The sequence below is a fragment of the Alternaria metachromatica genome, assembly GCF_023757995.1.
Source record: "Alternaria metachromatica strain BMP 0045 chromosome Unknown scaffold_45, whole genome shotgun sequence".
Classification (NCBI taxonomy): Eukaryota; Fungi; Ascomycota; class Dothideomycetes; order Pleosporales; family Pleosporaceae; genus Alternaria; species Alternaria metachromatica.
Window position 1 is genome coordinate 123641 of NW_026055536.1, and position 23084 is coordinate 146724.

The 23084-nt window shown below is 54.5% G+C and overlaps 8 protein-coding genes across 8 annotated transcripts; 3 read left to right on the forward strand and 5 right to left on the reverse strand.

Annotated features, from left to right (window-relative positions):
• Window positions 1-1524: 1524 nt before the first annotated feature.
• On the forward strand, window positions 1525-2655 carry J4E83_010451 (uncharacterized protein; the record flags this gene model as incomplete). Its single annotated transcript, XM_049337332.1, has 1 exon — window positions 1525-2655. One exon carries the CDS (start codon window positions 1525-1527, stop codon window positions 2653-2655), a length of 1131 nt encoding a protein of 376 aa, XP_049183559.1.
• Window positions 2656-3298: 643 nt separating this feature from the next.
• On the forward strand, window positions 3299-5050 carry J4E83_010452 (uncharacterized protein; the record flags this gene model as incomplete). Its single annotated transcript, XM_049337333.1, has 1 exon — window positions 3299-5050. The coding sequence occupies one exon, from the start codon at window positions 3299-3301 to the stop codon at window positions 5048-5050; it is 1752 nt and encodes a 583-aa protein (XP_049183560.1).
• Window positions 5051-7483: 2433 nt separating this feature from the next.
• Window positions 7484-7861, forward strand: J4E83_010453 (uncharacterized protein; the record flags this gene model as incomplete). Its single annotated transcript, XM_049337334.1, has 1 exon — window positions 7484-7861. One exon carries the CDS (start codon window positions 7484-7486, stop codon window positions 7859-7861), a length of 378 nt encoding a protein of 125 aa, XP_049183561.1.
• Window positions 7862-9427: 1566 nt separating this feature from the next.
• J4E83_010454 (uncharacterized protein) lies at window positions 9428-10776 on the reverse strand (the record flags this gene model as incomplete). The annotated part of the gene is made up of 2 exons (XM_049337335.1): window positions 9428-10224; window positions 10284-10776. The coding sequence occupies 2 exons, from the start codon at window positions 10774-10776 to the stop codon at window positions 9428-9430; spliced, it is 1290 nt and encodes a 429-aa protein (XP_049183562.1).
• A 671-nt stretch (window positions 10777-11447) lies between these two features.
• On the reverse strand, window positions 11448-13351 carry J4E83_010455 (uncharacterized protein; the record flags this gene model as incomplete). The annotated part of the gene is made up of 2 exons (XM_049337336.1): window positions 11448-12638; window positions 12686-13351. 2 exons carry the CDS (start codon window positions 13349-13351, stop codon window positions 11448-11450), a joined length of 1857 nt encoding a protein of 618 aa, XP_049183563.1.
• Window positions 13352-15123: 1772 nt separating this feature from the next.
• On the reverse strand, window positions 15124-15923 carry J4E83_010456 (uncharacterized protein; the record flags this gene model as incomplete). The annotated part of the gene is given in 3 exon segments (XM_049337337.1): window positions 15124-15246; window positions 15260-15714; window positions 15809-15923. 3 exon segments carry the CDS (start codon window positions 15921-15923, stop codon window positions 15124-15126), a joined length of 693 nt encoding a protein of 230 aa, XP_049183564.1.
• Window positions 15924-16663: 740 nt separating this feature from the next.
• On the reverse strand, window positions 16664-20503 carry J4E83_010457 (uncharacterized protein; the record flags this gene model as incomplete). The annotated part of the gene is made up of 3 exons (XM_049337338.1): window positions 16664-18260; window positions 18308-19155; window positions 19202-20503. The coding sequence occupies 3 exons, from the start codon at window positions 20501-20503 to the stop codon at window positions 16664-16666; spliced, it is 3747 nt and encodes a 1248-aa protein (XP_049183565.1).
• Window positions 20504-20995: 492 nt separating this feature from the next.
• Window positions 20996-22801, reverse strand: J4E83_010458 (uncharacterized protein; the record flags this gene model as incomplete). The annotated part of the gene is made up of 1 exon (XM_049337339.1): window positions 20996-22801. One exon carries the CDS (start codon window positions 22799-22801, stop codon window positions 20996-20998), a length of 1806 nt encoding a protein of 601 aa, XP_049183566.1.
• Window positions 22802-23084: the final 283 nt, after the last annotated feature.

The following is a 23084-nucleotide window of genomic DNA, read 5'->3' on the forward strand; positions in this document are numbered from 1 at the left end:
CGCGCGGACGAGGTGGAAGTCGAGGAAATAATGGCCAGGGAGGAAGGAGTTCCACTAACTTCCCGTACCGTGAAATAGGTAGAGGAAACTTCAATAACACTTGGACTGGTGGAGCGTTCAATACTTTCGAGGGGGGAAGGGGTAGAGGAGTTGGCTACGGCCTTCCGGTCGGAGGCATGGGGAGTGGTACTAGGAGAGGAGAGCCCTCATCCGTTCCAGAACATCGGACACCCAAAGGGCCCAAGGCCGACCGTCAGGAGACGGGGGACGCATCGGCCGTCCCACAACAAGATACGCGTACCGAGAACGACGGGATCAAGGATAACCAACAACCAATACCCACGGAACCCAAAGCTGACAGACTGGCAAGGAGTCGGCAAGCAGACACCAAGCTCGTTTCCAAACAAGCTGCACGTCCCAAGAACGACTGGATCAAGGAGGACCAACAACTCATACCTACGGAACCCAAAGCTGACAGACTGGCGAGGAATCGGCAGGCAGAAGCCAGGTCTATTCCAGAACAGGATGCACGTCCCGAGGACGAACGGTTCAAGGGAAACCAACACCGAATACCCACAGGGACACGGGCTGACAGACTAGCGAAGAGGCGGCAAACAGAAATTGAACGAGATCTCTACAGAGATGCCGCAAGACGGGCATACGTGCTGCTACGTCCCACACCGAAGCACCCACGCCGGGAAAGCATCCACGCACGTCCTATCCCAACACACAGTCGTTCACGCTCACCAGAGGAAGAACGAGAATTTCTCTCTTCTTTCCCTCCACTTCCCTCATCACCAGCAGCGAACCCATGTCCACCGCCGCTGAACCAACCACCAACATCTGTCACCCCATCTGCCGCTCCATCGGCCAGACCTGCCGGAAGGGTGGCGTGTTCGACCACGCCTACGGAGAGAACATTTCGCAAGGTAAGCGCGGGTTCAATGTCAACTCCATCGGGCTCAATGGAGGGCGACGATGGCAATCTCTACGATCCGGATAAGACTGAAGAGGAGAAAGAGAAGATTCGGCAGGAAATCAATGAGCACAATAGGGGCCTGCTGGACCCGCCATGGTCCGGTCCGAGCCTGGGTTCTGAGATGCAGGACATTCAGCGTGGTTAGTTTGGTATCTCATACGCTGTTTCCAGTGAAGCTGGATGAAGCAATCTCATCACACCTATGTATACAAGATGATCACGTCTCTCGCGAATGTTTGAGCTCTTGCAATGTCGATAAGAAAGGTACTGTGCCGATAAGTGAAGGTCACCGAGACGTGCCTTCCTCAACCTTGGGGGTGACTGCCCCTTCAACAACCCCATGACAGCATTTTCCTCTTTCAGCCCATGACGTCCGAAACTTACGATGGCAGCTCATCTGCACCTGCCGCCAACGACGACAACCATTCCAACCCACATGAAGTCACTTCCGCATTCCCGCCTTCACCTCTTCTACATTACTGTTACCGCCGTGCATCACTCAGCGTACGACATTCTCGCAAACAGTTCCTTCGAATTCACACAGCATGACGGCTACCACTACAGAACAGACGACTACTACAACCATTAGCAAGCATGGAACGGCGAAGAAGTGGCTGCAACGGCATCTTCGCAAAGTGGCATCGCGACAGACGCTGAAGAACGATGAGGGACCAATTGAGATACGGCGAAAACCATCAGTCAGGCGGCCGCGTACGGCACCTTCAACAGGAGCGACACCGAGCCTGCAAGACGCACCAGCAGTACCCCCGCTCCCGATACTTGTCGAGCGGGTGTCGCCTCGACCGCCGGTTCTACCTCCTCTTCGTCCAGCGAGACCTGATTCTGGCGTGATACGGGACGTCAATGCATGGCTCGATGCTAGCATGAATACGCCTTCACCCCCGCTCATGGGAGGCCTTTCGTATTGGAGAGCAGCGACAAATGTAGGTGCCAAAGACTCAGCCGTGGCTCAGCATGCTATTCCCGTGATTGGAGCACCCGATGTCGTCAGACCATCCACAGCCACCAGTCAACACGGAAAGTCGTTCCTTCGTTGCGCCAAAAAGATGCAGGTCCAGATGCCTTCGCTTTTACGAACCAAGTCGCAGCGCCAGGCATGCCGGAAGCAGATCAACAGACAGTCGGCATCGATGCCACTCTTAGCTATCTCCTACGAGGACGTTGCGGAAGCCCCTGGTACCATGCTCATGTCCCGATCTGGATCGCTTCGTCGCCCTGTCACAAGGCCATCGACACGACACCCTTCGACGCGCGCCAGTGCGCTTCTGTCAATCGACCAACAGTCGCAGCTACCCTCCCGGATGGGCACCCCAGCGAGTGCACGACACGGCGATACAGAGAGCGTCTTTGAGCGCCGTCTCAATGCCATATTCATGCGCACGGCACGAAGCGCAGACAGCACCCGGCCATCGACAGCAGCGGCCGGTCTCATCCGCGAAGACTCGATGGGCGACCTTTCCGACGCCCCGACATACTTCTCGGGGCCGCCACCACCTTCCTACCGGTCGCGCCCTGAGTCTCTGCTCAGCACTTCTTCTTTCGGCTGCATCGATGGCATGAACCCTACGCAGCGACAGATCAGTCAGCAGCGAGCGGCATTACAACGGGGAATGAGGTGCAAGCTGAAGAGATTCGCTCAAGGACTTGCAACATGAGAAGCGACGACAAGGCAGACGCGAGGTGAGACACGAGACCACGATGATGACTGACGAAGGGATGACCGGAAGACATATACCATATACGAGCACATGACTATACGACTGTTTACCTTGGAGAGCTGGCATCTTCATACCCATAACAGGGAGGTTCATTCTGTCAGTCGGTACACTGAGGGATGCGCAGGCGCGCGGTATTTAGCACAACTGCATCAGATATAACGTAGGGCCTTAGTTTATAATAAATAGCAGATACAGCACAGGATGTGTCGTGAAGTGATGTTGGAATGCGCGGTAGTGAAGAGGTGAGAGCACGGTCATATGACGTGGGGACGGGCCGCGGTGAACCTAAAGCGGTTGGGGCGTTTTCACCGCCTACTCATTTGATGGCCGGGCATGGACTCCACCATCTCCATCAACATCATTGGGCCCAACGTGGCACGCTGTACCACGTCTAACGCTCCAACGCACACAATTGAATCTCCATGGCCGCCCGTTGATCCGCTCGGCTGCCAGCACAACGAAACCCAGCTGGCTGCTCCACTCGACTCCTACGATCCGCAGACTTGCATCATTACGTGCAGCTCCCACAGCCAAACGGCTCCCCGACCTCACCTCCCTCGACACGCGCGTGAACGTAAGCATGGCCTCGGCAGACGATTCTAATTCGCGGCCCCAGAGGCCAGCCGCCATGACCAGACAGTCGTCGTCGCAGTCGCACATCTCGCAGTCGCCGTCCGAGGGCGCCCAGCGCTCAGCCCATCACAAGAGCCAGCGCCATCATGTCGTCGGCCAACGCGTGCAGAGGAACACGTCCTTTGGCAAGAACCTCAACAAGCTGAGCAAAGCCGAGAAGCAGGCCCAGCAGGCGCTCCAGGGCGCAGAAAACACCGGGCGACACCACCGCCGCTCGCAGTCGGGCAATTCCATTTCGGCGCCCAGCAGCCCACACGCGCGTCCCGGAATGAAGCGCCATGCGTCTTCCGGCGCTGTTGTGAGAGCAAACACGCAGCAAGCAAACCTGCGCAAAAACCACTCGAGCGGCCATCTCCCGCCGCGGCAAGGGCATGCGAAACACGCGCTGAAGGGGTCCAAGAACGAGAACGCTACTTCCAAGCGTGCGCTCGCGACTCCCTCTCGGTCTCGGCAAAGTTCTCCGGAGCCACACGCCGCGGTCCACTTTGACATGCCCAATGACGACGAGGAAGGAGACGAGGGCGGGTGGACCGAAGAGAGTGCGTCACAGTCGCCCACTACTACCCGATCCAACACGCGGTCCAACTCGGTCATACTTGAGGCACAACACAGAGCGGCGGAGATCAACATGGAGAAGAATAGAGGAGAGCCGCAACAGTCGGCTGGTATAGTTCGAGAAGCGCCCAACCAGGCCACTCAGACGCTCACCGACCGCACGCGCACAAACACGCAGGTCAACGGCGGGAGCTCCTACCAACATTCTCGACCTCCAGATGCTGATATGATCACATCACGACTACTACAGCGCAGCGCCTCACACCATGTCGCTCCCCAGACATCGTCAGTCGCTGCGACCGTCGTATCCTCCTCCGATCGTCATAATCTGCTCAGTCACACAGCTGGGTCTGTTGGATCTACACTGGTAGACACGCCGGGGAACAACCTGGTATCGCGCTTCATGGACGGAGATGGTTCCGCTGGGACACCTCACGATGGCGAGTACATGGCTGCGCATCAGCTCAAAGACGACACCGATGAAGGGGAGGTGGACAAGATCAAGCGCAACAAGTCCATGCCAAACTTCAAGGGCGGCGCGGACACACCCTCCAAGACGCCTCAGCGCTCTGGCACGACCACGCCAACCAACCTACCCCCATCGCGGACACAGCAGAAGCTCATGCTTCAACGTGCGTCGTCCAACATTGAACCGCAGAAGCTCGTTCCCGTGACGCTTCCCCGCACGGGCGGTCCCACATACCTTCAGTCCAGCATCCACTACAACGGCAATGGTGAGGGGCGTCTAGATCCACGCCTGCAGCAGCAGTTCAACCACGTCGCGGTTGAGTACAATGTCGTGCGAAGATACCGCAATCCAATTGCAGACGCGCTCGCAAGAATCTACCAAACCCCTGGCATGTCACGCAAAATCCGCGTACCCAAGTCGCACGGCGCAAACGGCTTCACGACAGGAGCCAGCAGCGTGAGCACAAGTTTCAACGAAAGCGGCGTCGAAACAGATGGGACGGGCTCGCGGAGATCACGAGTCAGTTTCGACCATGATGCAGGTCGCGGCAAGACTAGTCGCGACGAGAACGACTTTCAACAGAGTTTCGAGAGTGACCAGGCGCGCAGCCGAAACGAAGCCGAGGAGATCTGTCGCCGTTTATGGGAGAGTGCCGAAGTAGTCGAAGCCGACTGAAAGACAATAGTGTGGTTTGTTTGGCGCACGGCGCTGATCAAACATTCACGACTCGCAGCGCGGCGCTCCTGTTTGCGTCTTTTGCGACTATTGTGTGAGGGGATTGCCGAGACTGTTTTACTGTCCAGGTTCGTGCGTTCGCTTGCTTCCCTTTCTCTGCATTTTGCCGTAGTCTGCGCTGGGGGATGAGGGAATGAGCGGTCTTTGTTCTCCATCGTGGACTGCACGCACGGGTTGCTATGGCGCAAGGGGGCTTTGTCTAGTCTGGCTGGAAACAGCATGGTGTTGGGGAAGAGGGCATTTGCGAATATTGTCGCGCCGGCAATGAAGCCGAAGAGGCATGCATGAAGTCGTGGTGGTGGTGGTGGTGGTCGTTGCTGTTGCTGCATTTGCATTTTGCGCTCAAACTAACTTTTTGCGCGTGGCACAGAGTCGTGGTTCCCCGTCCTAAACCTTGCGACTGGCGGAGGGGCGTTGGCATGACACAACACAACACACGACCGTTGGTTTCGATCCAGGAAACGAAAGCGAGTGCGATGGAAGATGATTTATTGTCAAATTTGCGCGCGCGCGCACCCTCGATTTCAATCTGCCCGTCCGCAGCCGAATTGCAAGCATGCGAGCCTCTCCAAGGTCGATTGCACAGGCGCGCGACTTGCTTGGCTTGAATTGCTTTCATTTGAGAAAGAGCGGAAGTTTGGAGCTGGATTTGCAATGGCGCTTCAATGCGATGGATGGGTCACGATGCGAAAGGCGGAAATGAGACAAGAAAGAAGCCCATATTGTGTACTAGTAATGGTAGGGGTAGTGTGCGGGCTAGGTAGGGAGCCAATCATGCGCACATGCTCGCTTGTGTAATTGTAATTTCAATCTTGCCAGCGGATGATCGTTACTTGTTCCTGTGTGTCACTGTCAGTGGGTTTTTTGATTTTCCCACGATGGATGCGACTTCGCATTGATGGTGATGTGTTGGCGAGCGCATCTGGACGCTTCACATGCTACTACTGTGAAGATTACTTTGAGTCACAAGATGCATTGCGTGCATATGTTGAGCAGTACTACGCAAGCAAACTCTTTGCAAGAAATTCTCTACACAGTTCCACACCACCATCATAGCAATTCTTCTCATCGCTTGGCTGTTACCGTCCTTCCGCGTCCAGCACAGCGCGCCAAGGTGTCCAGGCAACAATAGCCTCGTCTTGCCGCCGACCACGTTGTTAACCTCACCCCGAGGGCTATAGATGGGTAGATGGGATGGGTCTGAGACGAGGCGGGCGCTGGTTGGCTTACTGTGTTACCCAGAACACATGTCGCAACGGGTAGCGTGCCACGAGTGCGCGAGCTGAGTCCGGTGCGGTTGCGGTGTAATAGCTAGACGAGATTTGTCGTGCTGGCTCCAGTCACGTTCGCCCCGGTGTACAGCGTCCAGCAGTCGGTCGTGCTGGCCTAGCTGCCTCCAGTCGCGTTTCCGCCTTGGAGGCCGAACAGACGCCTCGATTCGCTGCGCATTGTTTCAGCGTCCGTGCGGGCGAGGCGCGACAACTGTGGACTCAGGCTACTCGGGCTGGAGAGGGAATGTGGAACGCATGGGGTGAGAGAAGTTGCCTGGGGTGATGGGCGTTGAAACTTGGTCTTGAGTATGGTGAGGATCATGGGGCGTGAACCTTGAGTTCGCAGATGGGCGATGACAGCATCTCACCTGGGCAGCGACTTTCCTCAAGGTTGCCCCTAGCGATTGGAGTGAGAAGTGAGGTCACCACCCGCCCGTCACGAGGATGCAGCACGTTGACCATAGAGTGGGTACCTCGGTAGTTCAGCGTGCAGCGCTGCACCTCAGGCCAACCACAGGAGCGCGCGCGGGCTGGGATGCAGTGCAGAGATTTGCCGTGGGCCCCATTGCCAAGCACCAGATCGGCAGCTTCCTTGCTCAGGTACTCCCGTTAGCACGCCCGAACCTGCGTTAGCGCGCCCAGGGGGACCGAAATTGCGCTTTGGCAGTGGGAAATTGCACTGGCGGCAAGGATGCTAGGAACACGATACAAGGCGCCGGGGGCGGCCCACCTTGCTTGCCCTGCCTTGCCCGTTGTTTCCCCCTTCACCCTCCTCAAACGTTGCGAGACAAACCCTCTTTTACTCTCTCTTCCTCGAGACTCACGATCTTTTAAAGCTTTAGGCTTACCCACACTCATTACATTGACAAGTACTATCCTTGATATCTCACTCTCTCTATCACTTGGTCCAAGACTATCCACACTGTTCTCTCGCATTCCAAACAAAAACAAATCACCGGAGCAAAGCTCATTAGCACCTGCATAAGCTTGCAACCCTCACTTCTTCTGATTCGACATCGAAGCACTGCGCATTCACAGTCGCATATCCCACCACCACAACTACTACCGTCCTTCACCACCAACCACCAAACCAACCACCAAAATGCGCTCCTTCACCCAAATCATCATCGCGCTCTTCGCGCTCCTCGTCTGCGCCTTCGCCCAGGAAGACCAGTACGACGCCACCGTCTACATCACCTCGACCGTCTACCGCGTCAACACCGTCACCGCGTCCTCCTCGCCCGCCGCCGGCTACACCGCCGCAAACAGCACCAGCACCATCTCCGCCACGCACCCCACCATCGTCCCCTCGTACGCCGCCGGCAACACCACCGCTAGCATGGCCATGCCCACTGCCTCCGGCCCCATGGCCAGCGCCTCCGCTTCCATGCCCCCTCAATTCGAGGGCGCCGCTTCGTCCCTCCAGATCAACGGTCTTGTTGTTGCGCTCGCGGCTGGTGTCGGGTACCTCGTTCTATGAACGTGAGATTAACGGTTTTTCGCCATCATCGACTGGCAGCGCATGTCTTTGATTCAACCCAAACCCTTTTCTCATGTTACATTGTTTTCTAAACAACCCCATATCACGAGGATGTATGTCCGTTTACGTCTTGTACCTGCCTTCAGTTTGCGCTTTGCATCATACCCCCTTTTTACTTTTCCTGCTGGACTTGTCCACGGGACCATTTGTTCTACGTTCTAGGTTTACCGAATCCTCCCGTCTCATTACCCACACACACTCCTTTGTAATCACACTATCTTTCTCTTGTCTGCGACGATTGACGAAACTCGGTGGGATTATTCATCAACAACTACTGGGTAATACTGGAGCTTTGGAATCTTGCCTTTGCTTGTGGTCGACCAACATTTTCTTTTGTTACGTTGGTTCGACTCTGTTTTGTTATACCCCCCTTTTAGGCGCGCGATTAGGACGCTGCTATGCGAATGCGAATGCGATACTTCTCATGCATCGGAGGTCCATACTTTGTACTTGGTTGAACGCGGCTTGCCGCGCACCTCCGATTGTGTTTTCGCTTGCTTTCTGCTGCGCGATTCGCTGCCTACTTCTCTGGTGGAGCTGGAGTTTGGTGATACCCCGATACCTACTTTTTTTTTGAGAGAGTGCGATTTAGCTTGGTGTTTTTGTTTGAGAGAGTGGAGGACATGATAGGATAGGATAGTATAGTTGAGAACGAAGAACTTACTTGTGTCATTGATTTGACTCTTTCTTCATGAACGTGATCACATGCTTCTCAAAAAAACACATCGTGGTCCCTGACTAAACACTCCGACTCGCCCATCACCACCACACCTACCAGCCATCCATCACCGATCCAAACCCGAACCCGCCCGACCGTAATCACCGTATGCGCCCTTCTTTCCCCAATACTACCGCTAGTACGCCTATCCGTTCGCCACACAGCAAAAACAGCCGAACATGTCGATCGCTATTACGGCAGCGACCGAAAGAAAGCAAGTACTTCGAACGGACGCATGAGCTAGACGCCTGCTAGACAGTGCTAAGAACAGTGCACGGGGGTCTAGAAGCGAGACTGTGGGGATATGTTCGGCTGTTGTTGCCGAGTAGATAGGAGGATGTGGTGGAGTTGGGTTGGTGGTGAGATGGGCGGTGAAGATGTAGTAGTTTTGCGAGATGGAGATGGGGGTTTGGCAATTGGGCGAATGGGGGATTGACGATCGTGGTAGAGATGGGTTGAAGAAGGTGGTTGTGAGAAAGGGAGAGGGATGGAATGGAGGTTAATGTGGGCAGGTGGTGTATGTTCGTGGGAGAAATTGATGTGGGTGGTCTACGAGTCCGACGGCTGGTCGCATGTACTCGATTCCGCTGGCTGGCATGAGCGCAGATTGTGGTTCAAAAGTGAGGTTTCCAAACCTTTTTTTCGGTCTTGAATTACTGGCTTATCATCCTTCTCTATTTACATGTACCCTTTCAGAATCATCTTATCATAAGCATGGTAATTCAGAAAGAGTCCAATCCAAACTCGTCTCCCTCTCCTTCTCTCCCCTCCCCCATTCGCTACTATCATCACCTATAACTCCCCCCCACCGGCCCCTCCAACCCAAGACAACTCGCAAAATAACTCACCGTCCCCGCCCAATCCGTAAATAGCCCCTTAACCCCCACCTCCCTAACCAGCACATCCAACACCTCATAGTACTGCCCATCATAATCCACCACATCCGCCACACTCGCGAAATAATACTCCGCATCCCTCTTCACATTCGCCAACGGCCCGCTCCGCTCAAACGTCCAAGCGATAATATCCATGCCATTGTCTTTAATCGCTTTCGCGTACTCGCTTTCGACGATGGTGGCGTTGTCCGACCCGCCGATGGAGAGCAGCATGGGAAGAGAGGGCGCGATGATATTCACACCCGCAGCTCGCGCGTCGGATAGATTCGCAAACCCAGCGGCTAGATCAGCCGGCGTATCAAATTCCTGCAAATACACAGCCTGAGCACCAAACTCCTCATCATTATCAATCCAATATACCACATCCTCAAACAAGAAACTCTGCGGCCACACGCGATCCGCACTTATCCCCTTCAGACGGAACGCGGCTATCATGTCAGACGCGTATTGAGCCTGTGTGTAGTTTCCGAGAAAGGGCATGGGGACGGCTGCGGGTGGTGTTTTTAACTCCGGGGTGAAGTTGCGGTAGCCCGGGTAGGAGTCTACGAGGTCGATGTATTGGTGCAGGGTGAGGGTCTGCGCGCACGTGTCGTAGAGTTCTGTGCGCCAGAGGGGGGTGCCGGCTTGGTAGGTGAGGGGCGTTGTGGCGCTGGCGTTGAAGCCGTCTTGTTTGCTGCAGAGGGTGCTGACTTTGTTTTGTTAGTAGAGGTTGGGAGTTCGGGTTGTTGAGATGGAGGGGAGGACGTACATTCATCGATCGTGATGTCTGATGTGCAGCATAACGCATTCGCGGGACTCGTTGCATTCGCTGGTGTGAATGGCGTGGTACATTTTGCTGCTAATTCGGGCCTGAGCAGGATATCTGTGGTTCGGTGTAGATCGCATAGATCGTGTCTGCACACCAATCCCCTATCGCTTGTGAAAGCTACATCGCATTCCAAGATTCCAGCACCCATCCGCGCACCAGCATCTTGTGACCGGATCGACTCTTCTGGGAATTGGAGTGTTCCTCCACCGCGGTGACCGATTGTGAATGGAGAGATGGAAACCGGAGTATTCTCACACGACTGCAGTTTCCGCTTCAATGGGCTATCAGTCATGTTGCTGATGATGTAGTATGGTCGAGGACCGACGGAGACGAGGTAGTCGGTTGCATTTTCGAGAGTAGTATGATGGTGCTTGTTAACAGCCGGGTAACCCAGAGCTGTAGCAGCGAGACCCAGTACCAGAAATTGGCTCATGGTGACGAATAGAAAGTGACTTTTCGTAGGAACAAAAGGACAACAAGAAACCAACACATCACCCCTCAACCACACCCAAAGCCATCCATCTTATATACCCCCCATCACCACCCTATTCAAGCTAACCAACCATCCCCTACGTCAACGACAGACTCAATCCGTACCCTAGCCATAAGCTGCAGGAACGGACGCATACTAGCCATCCATCCATCCCATGTGCGCGGCACGCAGCGGGATATACCCCAGTCGCCAAAGCTTGATAAAAGCTTGCGTGAGCTTCATCACCGCGCCGCGCCCTGTGAGAAAAGCTTAGTGTGTTCCTAAATTGTGTGGCAAAGCGGAAGATAGGAGGGCTACGGTCACACGTGGGCAGGATAGGCGGATGTCGTTCAACGCGCGCGCAGGTGTAATCGGTTGGGATTGCGCCAATCGATTAGCGCATGTGGGGCGGGGCGCATGCGCGTGGGTTGGTGCGTCCCCGCGTGGTAATCCGCGAACGACGATACGGTATGCGAAGAAGAACAATTCCAGTGCAACAGTCATTGTGGTCGTGAATTCTCAACCCGAGCTTGGAGATGTGAGGGGAATAACGTTGCGAAGCGCAGCTTGTGAGTTGCTTCTGTATGGACATTGCGGAATCTAGTCAACTACCCAACTTCCATTCTATCAACCTACTTCTCCAACCTCGCAGCCCTACTCTCATCCCTCCACCACTCGCATTGACGCCTCCTGATCGCATCCCCCTCCACCCTGCTATTGCCAAACGGCTCCATCCGCAACTGCAACCCCGGCCTACCCTCACCCCCATCCTCATATTTCGGCCAAACCGGTACACCAGTCCGATTCCCCGCATTTGGATCGCCCAATGCAACAAAGTCGGAGAAGTACGCATTGAGTAACTCCTTGCCTACTTCTGGGTACTGCACGCCACCTGCACCGGCGGGTTCAGCCCATGTGTACTTTGTGTCGGCGGTGTGGGGTATGCCTTTCCAAGTAGGGAATGTGTTGTTTACGGCAAAGACCATTTTGTACACGGGGACTGAGGCGGCAGACATACGCATGGCGGTCTCTTGGCCAGCGCAGACGTACATGTAGTCGGTAAGCGCGGCAGAGATGCGGTTGTATTGGGTGGAATTAGGGCTGTGGGCGTAAGGGCCGTTGATGTCGTCTGCTGGGTCAGGGTATAGTTCCTCGAGATCCTCGAGATCGTCGATGGTCAGACCAGGGATCAGGTTCTTGATGAAGGCGAGGAATTCTTCGTTGGTGGATATGTCGCCTGGGGAGTAGTACTTTGCTTCGTCGACAACGTTGGTGGTGATGGTCGGGATGCGGTAGAATTGTTCGTTGATTCCGGATGTTGAGCCTGCTTGCTCGAGGAGAGGACCGCCTCGCGTGGGTTGGAATGGCCACGTGATGGGGTATTCTGAAGCGCGCCACAGCAGAGCGCTGGCGTTCTGGATCGCATCGATGGGGACAGAGCGTAGGCAGCCGAGAATCTCGGCATCGGTGCTGTTGGCTACTGCACTGCACCCTGTGTAGCTAAGATATTGCGCAAACTGCTCCTGGTACAACGGGTACGATGCATTGGGGAAAGCTCGGGCAGTCACACTGCCGGACTGGAGAAGAGCCTGCGAGAAGAGCGCCGGTGCGCCCTCGGTTTTGTTGTAGTTGTGGAAAAGATGAATGCCGACTGAGTGCGCACCAGCTGAGCGACCTCCAATCGTGACGCGAGAAGCATCGCCTCCAAAAGCAGAGATGTACTTTTGGACGAATTTGAACAAGGTTTCCTGATCGCGGAGGCCAAGGTTGAGAAGTCCTTCCCGCTCAAAGACTGGAGACGGGAGGAAACCCAGAGAGTTGACCTGGATGACATTAGTCTGAGTCGTGTACGAACGATAGCCATACTTACCCTGTAGTTGAACGTGACAACAACAAGCGGCTCCCTAGAGTTAGCCACGAAAGAAGCACCATCGAAGCTCCTCGCGCTTCCCGCAACGAAGCCACCCCCATGAATCCAGATCAGCACCGGCAATTCCGCGTCTTTCGCAACACCCTGCGGCCGGAAAACATTCATGCTCAAACACGCCTCATCCAGTTCATATGGGAGTTCGTCCGGATCCTGGAAACACGAGTAACCATAACTGCTCGCATTTCTAACGCCGTCAAAAGGCTCCGGCGCGCCGACAGGCGCGAAGCGTGCCTCTCCAATAGGCTGGGAAGCATAGTCGATACCGAGCCAGGCGTCTACAGCGCGTGGTAGAGGCTTCTTTGTCAGAGTTCGCGAGACCGTGGTGCCGACAAAGGTACCGTAGCCGGGAAGCGTGACTGCAGATGAAATGTTGTATGCTGCAGAAACGCTAGAGACGCTGGTAGTGAGCAGCGCGAAGCTGGTGAGTAGTCGCTGAGCCATGCTAGTGTGGCCCATGATGGCGTCGATGCGGGAATGTAGAATTGACGCGACGCGTTCGCTCAACGCTGAAGCCAGGTCCAGCGACGCCATGTAGAAGCTCATATACCAACATCCGACGTATGCTATACTTCCGAGATCGGTCGTATACCTTGCACTGCGTTGCATTCGTATCGACGTTCGTCTCCACTCCTGACTCCACTACCCCACAATCCACCTAGTAATCAACGACGCGATGGTCTTGGTACCTGCTACATGCGGCGGCGACGTACGCCAACGCGTAGATACGCGTTATGTCGGCTGTTATCTGTCATCGGCAATTCGTCGGTACTTTATCTGACAGCCGATCGGATGGCATCCGACGGCGACGGATGTTGATAAGTGAGGGCGGGTGCCGATAAGTGTGGTGTTGGGAAAATGCAGATTGCACGAGCGGAGGTTTGCCGAGTCCGGGTAACGAAACCCCGGGGGCCGAGCACCCTAAGCCACGACGATATCGATACGAAAGAGACAGGTTGACTATGACGATGGACCCTTATGTTCGCGATGCTTTGTTTAAATGTATTCTGTCATTTCCTGGGAAACCGTGAGCAGGTTTGAGGGATACGTTGCATGATGTGAAGTATCTCCGAGAGGGGATAAGGGTGCGTGTAGAGCTTCAATAAGGTCGCGGTGGTGCTGAGTGAGTTCATAATGCGGTGATATGGATATATGGACTTCTGGAGCCTTACTAATTGGATACGTGCTTGTCTGCGCTGGCGCCGAGGTATTGGGAATATCCATCATGTTGACGTGCCTGGCCTTAGACGTGATAAACCTGGAGGCCTCAGGCGACGTCTAACGTCGGTCACTTCAGTGCCTTTATCACCGTCAAATGATACTTATTAGGGAATTCCGTCGAGACAACCACTTCTGCGTTCGGCTTGTCTAGCTGCGCGCAGAAGTGCGGTCTATCTTCACTCCTAGAGATTCGATCCAAGCTAATGTTGCGACCAGCCCCATCAAAGGACGAATACCCTATCTGCAATATGAGGACTCCTCGATTGCTAGGCCGTCCGCTGTAAGGCAGTCCATGGCCATCCAAAGCCAAAATTTGCCCAGTAGTCAAGGGTCCGTTCGCGTATACTGATATTGTTTCGCCGTCGATGTTTCGTATCTTTCTCTTCCAGCCTTCTTTGTTTTCTGTTGGTGAAAGATGGATTCTGTGGGCTAGATTGGCCCAAACATCCTGGAATAACTTGTGTGGTTTCTGCAAAGCATTAGTATGTCGATATTGTGTATCAGAACCTGGAAGCTTACGCGTCGGATCTCGAATACAACGTCCGTTTTGTGCGTCTCAGATGGATTTGTTCGGACAATATAGCTGAACTTGGTTCCATTAACCGCCCCTTTTCCGATGTTCAGATTGATCTTGGTGTCTTCGAAAGATGTTTCATTGTCGGTCGTTGAGGTGCTCCGTCGAAGCGTGAAATACTTCACAGTCCCAGTGAATACTTCTTCAAGAGTCAGATCTACATACTCTAGGACACTGGATGCCCTCTTTGGGCGCCACTTAGTGTAGGAACGCGTTTGTTTGACCCAGCGCTTCTCTTGCTCGTCGAAGGTGTACCATGCCCCAGGAAATAAGTAACTTTCCGAATGCGAGCATGGGCGATCCCGTAGATCAAGTAGTGCCCTTCGATACCTAGCCTTCCTGGATGAGTCCGTGGGTCTGCTACTGGGGGAATCCAGAGACTCCTGGAGTGCGCGGGGTGCGTAATTTTGACGCGGAGTGACGCCATCCTCAGGAGCTCTACGGCCTTCCAGAGACTCTCGCCTGTCCTCAGCACGACTACTCTGCTCATTGATGATAGAGCCATCACCTGGGGAGACACGGCTGTTGCGGCGTATGCGATTATCGTCTCCGGAACGATGGGTATTCGAAGGCTCTTGCACACCACTTATCCTTCGACTGTTTCTGCTTGGGCGTACCGTGCGACCAGCCTCGCCAGAGCCGATCCCATTGCCAGACCTCGATAACGGTTGTAAGCTTTCCGTGCGTACTCTTTCCGCCCAGGCATGAACTTCATACGACACGTCAACATCGACTTCCGTCATTCGGTCATCAAGGACCTCATCTTCCAACGCGACCGCATCCTCCGCGTTCATGAATGTTGCGGCATCACGCCTGCCTGCAAGCACGTCCATGTGGATCCGGTCCAGGCTAGCTCGAATTTCCAGGAGCGATAGGTGATGGGCATCGGTGTTCCTCTCAATCCTAGATAGCGTACCGACATTGATGCCGCTTAGTAATTGTTGGAGCCGAACACTATGCGTCGCTATCTTCTCCCGTATCGCAGCTTGCTTCCCAGTCGTGAAAGCGAGCCTATCTCGGTACCGCGCATCGCGTTTGTCGAGCGAGCGGAAGTCATGTAGTATCTTCTTGACCGAGCGGAGGTCGGCTTTGCAGTCTTGCAAGCGCGCAGCGAGCTCGCCTTTCTGCGCGGGGGAAAGCTGCTGGAACGAAGACTGTGGGTTCTTGCATTCATCATCTAGAGCGAGGAGGAGTGTGCGTAGGGAAGCCACTATCAAGCGCTACGTCAGAATTTGCACGAACTGTGCTAGCGTCAGCGAAAGAGAACTCACCATCTGAAGTGATCTCCTTGAAGTTGTCCCCAGCGTTCTTACACGACTTGTAGACCGAGTAGGCGTAGTTGCCCACTAGGACGATGTCACCGATTGAAAACCCGAAGCCTGACATTGTGTGGTGTACATGAAGTGACGCTCAAGCCATGAGGATGAGCGCTTGAGGTCATTCTCGTGTCCGGTCAAGGCTGTGTCACAACCGATGTGCTGCGGCGAGGCTGAAGGATTGTGGCGGGGTTGTTCGTGCATTAGCGCCACGCGAGCGCCTTCACCCCATTCAAGGACCTCGGGAAGACCCGGACATCTACCTCCCATCTCATACAAGAAAAAAGCTGAACAGGTTTGCAGACTACGTTCACCTAAAGCCTTGCAAAGTAGGTACCTAGCGTTAACGTAGGCTCTAGGCTGTTTAGCTTTTCTCTAGGTTGGCATGCTCATAGAAGGCTACCTAGGTATATTATCCTAGAACTTCATCGTAGAGAGCTCCCTCTGGTCGCATCAATTTGTCCCGCTCTACATGAAAATTTCTCACCGAGTCACCGTACCAGGTTGAGTTTCTACATACATTGAAGATGTCCAGGTCACTACAGAGCAGGAACAGTCTGAAAATCATGGATGTGTGACGGATAGTGCCATTGCTCTCGGATCCAGATGTGCGACTGGTATCGCGATTACAGTAAAGGTCGTTACCAACAAATTTTGAATGATGCATTACAGCTCTAATCCCTAGGAAAATGTTCAGGAGCCTTAGCTGCTTTCCCCACTGAACCATGACCGGAAGTAACGCCACGTAATAAACCTATACACAATAAATTCCCCACCCACCTACCCCCTCCCCCCCTCACACCATCCCCCCTAACTCCCCCCATCAAACCCCCTATCCAACTTCTTCAACGCCTCCTCCACCTCCACCGCCCTCTCCTCCCCACCCCTCAAGCCCTGCAGCCTCGGCAAATTATGCATAACGCGCTCAACCATCTCCTCCAGTGCTTTAGGATCGCGCACACCACCCCCTGCACCCGTCATCGTACCCCCAATCCCACCTAGAGCAGTAGCGCGCATGTTATCCCAAACGGCTTGGGCGGAGTCTGACTTGGCTTTGCCTTTGGTGGTGGTATTGGCGGTGGTGGTGTTATTTGGACTGCCATTGCCAGTACCAGTGTCAGTACTATTGGTAGTGCTATCGGTAGCGGTAATGTTGTTGTTCACATTCTGACCACCCCCATTATCTGTCCCCATCGTCAGCTCCGTATTCTGAATCGGCAAATTCTGCTGCTGCTGGTGCATCATATGCGACGCCGAAGACTGCGGCACATGTTGACGTTTCCTCAGCATGACCTGGCCTTGTTTGTCCATGTAGGTTTCGTACCCTTGTTGGTCGAGCACTTCGTCGGGGACGCGGACGTTGACTGGTGATCGGTTGGTGCTGCCACTGCCACTACCACTGCCACTTCCGCTGCTCTCGCCTGGAACAGCAGGGTTCGGATTTGGGTGTGGGCTTGATGTCGCGGCTGGGGCGGCAGGGGCTTTTGCTTTCGCATTGGCATCTTGATTATACTTTTCCAGCGCGTGAATACGGTCTTGATTCTCCTTATTGCCTTCCATAAGGAAGCGAAGACACATTATGGCGTGTTCGCGGATGTAAGGGTTATGTTCGTCGTAGGAGCAGCAGTTCAACACCGCCTCAATCCCACCCAATGGCCGTATTTGGTCTTGGACGTGCTTGTTCTTCCAGACCAGGGAGCTGAGGACGAGGACGGCGAGTTTCTTCAGGTTGCGCCACTCGAAGTCTGAGGGCTCGTCGGCTGCTTCGTCCATGTAGGGTCGGGGTGATGGTGAGGTGGGTGGAGGGATGTATGCTTCGGCTGCTCCGGCTGTGGTGTCGTACGGTCGTTCGACAGCGACTGGTTGGGGTTGGGGTGGCTGTTGTTGGTCTTGCTGCTGGTGTGACGGAGGGATGTGGACCTCTACTGGGGCTGGAGGTGGTGGCGCGTGCTGGACATTTCTCAGTGGAGGCGGCGAGAGCTGACCCTTGGGTATTGCTGCATCTAACTCTTTCAATAGGGTGACCAGTTCATGAGAGATTTCCCAATTGCTCAGCATTCTCTTCCATGTCTCGTGTTCTGTGAGAATAGCGAAGAACTCTAGGTACTGGTATACGCCCTCGTACATGCGTTCCATATCCCACAGATTAAGAGGGAAGTCTTCGGGTTGCGCATGTCCAGCGCGGATCTGGCCTTGCAGGAAGATGAGGGCGCACGTTTGGGGAATGATATGGCGCCGGAACTCGGTAAGCAAGAAGTTGACCATGTGGACATCGCCTTGGTCGACTTGCGGGTGGTTCGCCTTGAGATGACCCTTCGTGGGCTGGGCACGGGCCTGTCTGGCGCGGAAGATATTTGTGAGAAGTTTCATGATGACTGCCTGAGCCGGAGAGATGATGTCCTTGGATCTGTCGTTACGTTAGTCAAAGTCCGTGTTTCCGATGGGTATACTTACTCAGACTCTCTAAAGGCGTGATAAGCAAACGGCAGTAGCTGATTGGCAAGAATAGCCTCCATGATCTTGACCATGAACTTGAAGTACAACTCTTCCTCGCGCAGATCCCAAGCAGCAACAAAGATCAACAACTCGCGCAGCAGATTCCGGCCATTGTCCTGCGCAAGAAGCAAATGACACCGAACCCCATGCATGCTCCTGACACTGCTGAAAACAGTCGGATCGGAATGATGACCAGGCTGTCCCTCCGTAGGCTCAACGATTCCAGCCATGATGATCATAGGTAGAACCTCAATCTCAGTAGGACCCAGAATAAGCGGAACATCTGTGAGCAACCCTCGGCCTTCATCACCAGGTATGTCATCGTAGTCGTCATCATTGTCATCGTCATCCTCTGGCGGAGGAGAGGTAGGAGACGCTACGTCACTGATTAGCCCTGATGGACGGTCGGGGTCTGGCTCCAGCCGCTTAAGCAGATCTTCTTTGCCATTTTGGAGTATCTCCGCACCGAAGGATGGCGGGTATGTCACACGGAAATCGATCTCACCTGCCGGGGGAGACCGTTTGATGCTGGGATCTAGTAACGAGTCATCCAATGCTGGTTTCGGGGATTGCTTCTCCGCTGTGGGTTGGGATGGTTGCTCGCTGTTGGACTCGTCGCCAGGGAGAGCTGTGATGGATGACCGCATCCTGTCGACCTCCACTTGGAGTTGGTTGATGCTTTTCGCCAGCGCCTGTACACTCTCTTCGTTCTTGGCATGCTGATCCACGACTTTGCGGTAGGTGCTGGTTTGGGTGATCTGATCGCGATATCTAGCCACGACGTCTGCATACAGCATGTTCCATTTCTGAAGGTGTTAGCAGGAATCAGGTCATAGGACAGACGTAACTTACGTTCTTCTCCTCTTCGCCCATGGTCTGCCACCTCCGCCTGCATTCGGCAGCAATCTCGTTTGCGCCCGCCTTGACACCATGATGTATCAGGGCCTTCTTGACGTCGTTGCCAGTCTCGCCGATGTAGAGCAGGAATGGCGAGGACGCAGGCTGTTGAGGAATCTTGAACGCGTCCAGACTTCGCGCGGCATGAGTTGGCAGAGGTTGCTCTTCTGGTGGCGGGCCTTGATCTTGTTGTGGAAATTCGTCCATTTTGTACTTCATGTCGGCAAAGTTGGGTAGTTCATTGTCGAGGTGGCTGTCGAACAGTTCGATCCAAAGCATCAGCTTCCGCTGCTCGTTCCGCGCAATAAGATTGTTCAGGAACTGCAAACAAGTGATGAGCAGCTTTTTATAGGCATTAATAACGCCCTGCCATTTGTCTTCGTCCTGGGTTCCAGCCTCGCCATCATAGCCCCGCGCCGTAACGCGTACACAGACAGTGATCAATGCAAAAATGTCCTTGTCAAAGAGCCTGTCCGCACTCAAATTCTGCACCCTCTCGCCATGTACCTGCACATTCCTTGCAATGCACACAAGCTGATTCAGCCGTTCCAAATCCCTCAGCAGACTCGGCGAATAGCTTGCGATAAGCGGGCCCGACAGACCCTCATATTCAGGCGCAGCAGGATCCGGCGCAGCGAAACAGCGGCGTTCGAGCGAGGGGATAGCGGCTTTGAGCACGCCCGCGAGATCGTCCCAGAACTCCCACGAGAGGCCGAGTTCTTCGCGCAACTCGAGGCTCTTCCGCGACTCTTCCAGCGTCTTCTTCACCACGTCGCGCTCTAGCATGCGCAGTGTATCGTCCCGGACATAGCCCGGGTTGTGGAAATGAACGGTATAGGGCGCGAGCGCGAGGCGTAGTCGGGTGAGGTAGGGTCGCGCGGTCATGCCGGACGAGCTCTCGGGCCGCTCCGAGTCGCCCACGCTCTCCGTGTCGTTGATGCTGCCTTCGGCCATTTGGGGCTCCGTCTCAGGCTTCACGTCGGGCGGTGATGGCGCGCGGCGGTCCCAGTCATTCCACAGTTGGTGCTCGGCGAGTAGCGATCGGTAGACCCATACACGAATGGGCCCGGGTGCGCGGAGAATGCGGTAGACGTTGTTGGAGGCCAGTTTTTCGACTATGTTGTGGTATTGCGCCAGCGCTATGGGTGCAAAGGCGAGGTGGGCAGTCTCTTTGCCCGTGTCTGCAAACGGCGAGGGGAGATGCAGAGCAGCAGGCAGCGAATCGGAGTGCGTGGAGGAGCCAGAGTCGGAGGTCATGATGGCGGCGGCGTTGACCAAAAATTTACAGTCGCCTCAAGACGTTGCCCCACCATGCATGATCCCCCGCCTGACGTATGCAGGACGAGGTAGCGACCCCTCTTACATTTGAACGGCAAGCGTCACTCACGATGGTTCTGATCAATTTCACGTGTTCACTCACATCAAAGTCATAAAGTCGATTTGTAGCATTTTTCATTCATACCAATACTGGTAATACGAGATATGTACGGAGCATATGAACCTCGAGTAGGCATAGTATTTGGCCCGGCGAGTCTAGTGGTACCGCTTGTTTCAATCTTGGAAGCAATGTAATGTGGTCATGATACATGGTAATAGTATCTCCCACGGACATGAATTGTTCCGTTGACAAAGCCTTTCGGCTTTGCGCTGTGCCGTTAGGCATGCACGCGTGACCCTCACAAGGGTCGGTGGTGAAAGTGTAGAAAGGGAACGACGATGAGAACGTGGTGGCGACGTTATACGGGAATATTACATACCCTCGGCCTTGAGTCTAGCCGCCATGAAACGGCTCACCTTTTTGGTCTTGCCATCTCGTTCTTCTACGATGGGACTTTCTTCGTCCTCTTCGGTTGCCTTGAATCCGCCTTGTCGCTGGATGAAGCGATTGCGTGCCTTGTGATACTCTGCTTTGATCTCGCGGTCCAAGAGAACTGGATCAAACTCATCAGGTGCCTGGGGCTCTGAGGGTAGAGGGGCGTGCTCGGTAATGGTAGTGGCTAGTGTTCGTCCAGCTGGGCCACTTGGCACAGGCGACGCTTCTGGGACCGGAGGTGTTGGCAGCATCTGGGGAGGAGTGTTCGTCGCAGCGCGGGCACTCTTGAACCTGGACACCTTGGCGGGTTTGGGTGGCTCTATCGGAGCTGCAGGAATTGCAGACCGCTCGACAATGGTATCGGATATGGTCGTTGTCGATCTAATAGGTAACCGCGCGGCTCCAGCTGGTTCTTGTACTGGCTTTGGCGCTTCAGATATGTCCAGGTCGTCGGCAAAGCGCACTCCCTTCTTCTTCGACTCCTTTGTATCAGCCGGCGCCGGCATTGTCGCAGGAGAAGCCATGGACTCATCGAACTGATCGTCGCTCTTCACTTTCATGGTGCGGATGTCTCCAATGTGGTCTTCGAGCGATGGCTTGCTCGACTCAGGCCCTACATTCTCAAGCATGCGAGCGCCCAGCTTCTTCTCAAGTTCCATCATCTGTTTGCGATAGTCCTCGGTGATGACAGGCTTGGTGCTGCGGCCATACTCGTCTTCCTCTTCGTCATCCTCAGTGTCGTAGTCGCCATAGTCGTCATCATCCTCTTCGTCAGAGTATGACGCAATAGGCTGGTCCAGATCGAGTTCAGCGACAATCTGTCCGACTTCCGACATGCCATACTGAAGCATTTGCCGTCTCAGCTCGGCTTCCTCTACAGACTCGTCGTCTGGTATAATGGCGTTGGCCAAGCTCTCGTAGTCGTCCTGCGTGAGCTCCTCATCGACAGAGAATTTTGCTTCGTGGTCAGGTTGTGCAGGTTGTGGTGTAGCTTTCGGGGTGGGTTCGACGTCGACCTCCTCGGCGAAAGACACTGACTTCTTGATAGACTCTGAGTCTGAAGATTGGGATGAGGATGTTGCGGGGATGTTTTCGGAGGACAGAGTAGGTTTCGACTCCGGTGTGGTGTGTGAAGGTGGCGCAGACGTGGACGACGTATCTGGAGAAGCCTCCTGCGCCTCTGCGTTCTTCTTCTCCAGCTCCGCCTTCTGGACACCCGCCTTGCGCAGGACCTCAACAAGCTCAGCCGCAGCCTTGCCCGTCTGATTCACGGAGCTCGAGACTTCGTTGCCGTCGTCATCGAGTTCTTCCTCAATGTCCATCATCGGCTCGCCCTCTTCATTATCCATACCCGGCTCCAACAGAACATCGACACCAGCAAGCTTCTTCTCGGTAGCATCAAGGTTCTTTTCGATAGTAGCACTGCTCGTCCGAACATAGTCAATGCGTCTAGAGATCATGTCAATAACTTGGTTAGCAGTGCGTTCCTTGGGCGAGTTCTTGCAGAGCAGCTCCTCGACTTCCTTGTGGTCCAGCAGGGTAAGGTCGAGGTCGTGTGCCATCTCACGTATCTGCGAGGGTGAAGGGTCGCTGGCGCCTTGGATCTCTTCCTTGAGCGCCTCATACTCAGCCTCCCAGGTCGTCCAGTGGGAGAGGGCTTTGCGCAGCTTATCGACATTTTGCTGCAGCTGCACACGGCGGCGCTCAATCTCCTCTAGGGCGCTCTGTGTTGAGGCTGCCATTTTTGCTGATGTGGTGAGTGGGTTGGAGCGGAAGGAAAGGTGAAGGAATTTTGTGTACGATAAAAAGCGTCGGTCTTGGCGTCAGGCCCCACAAGGGAAACCATGCAAGCCATGCATACAGATCGTCGGTATGTTGTCTGTCAGACAGGAGCTGTTCCTGGCCTCACAATCAGTGATAATCCCATCGTCTACATTTCTATTGACTTCCAGACATGCTCCCGATCTCATAGAAAGACCAGCGACTTCCACCCGCTGAGTCAGCACCAAACCTCAAGATCCCTCG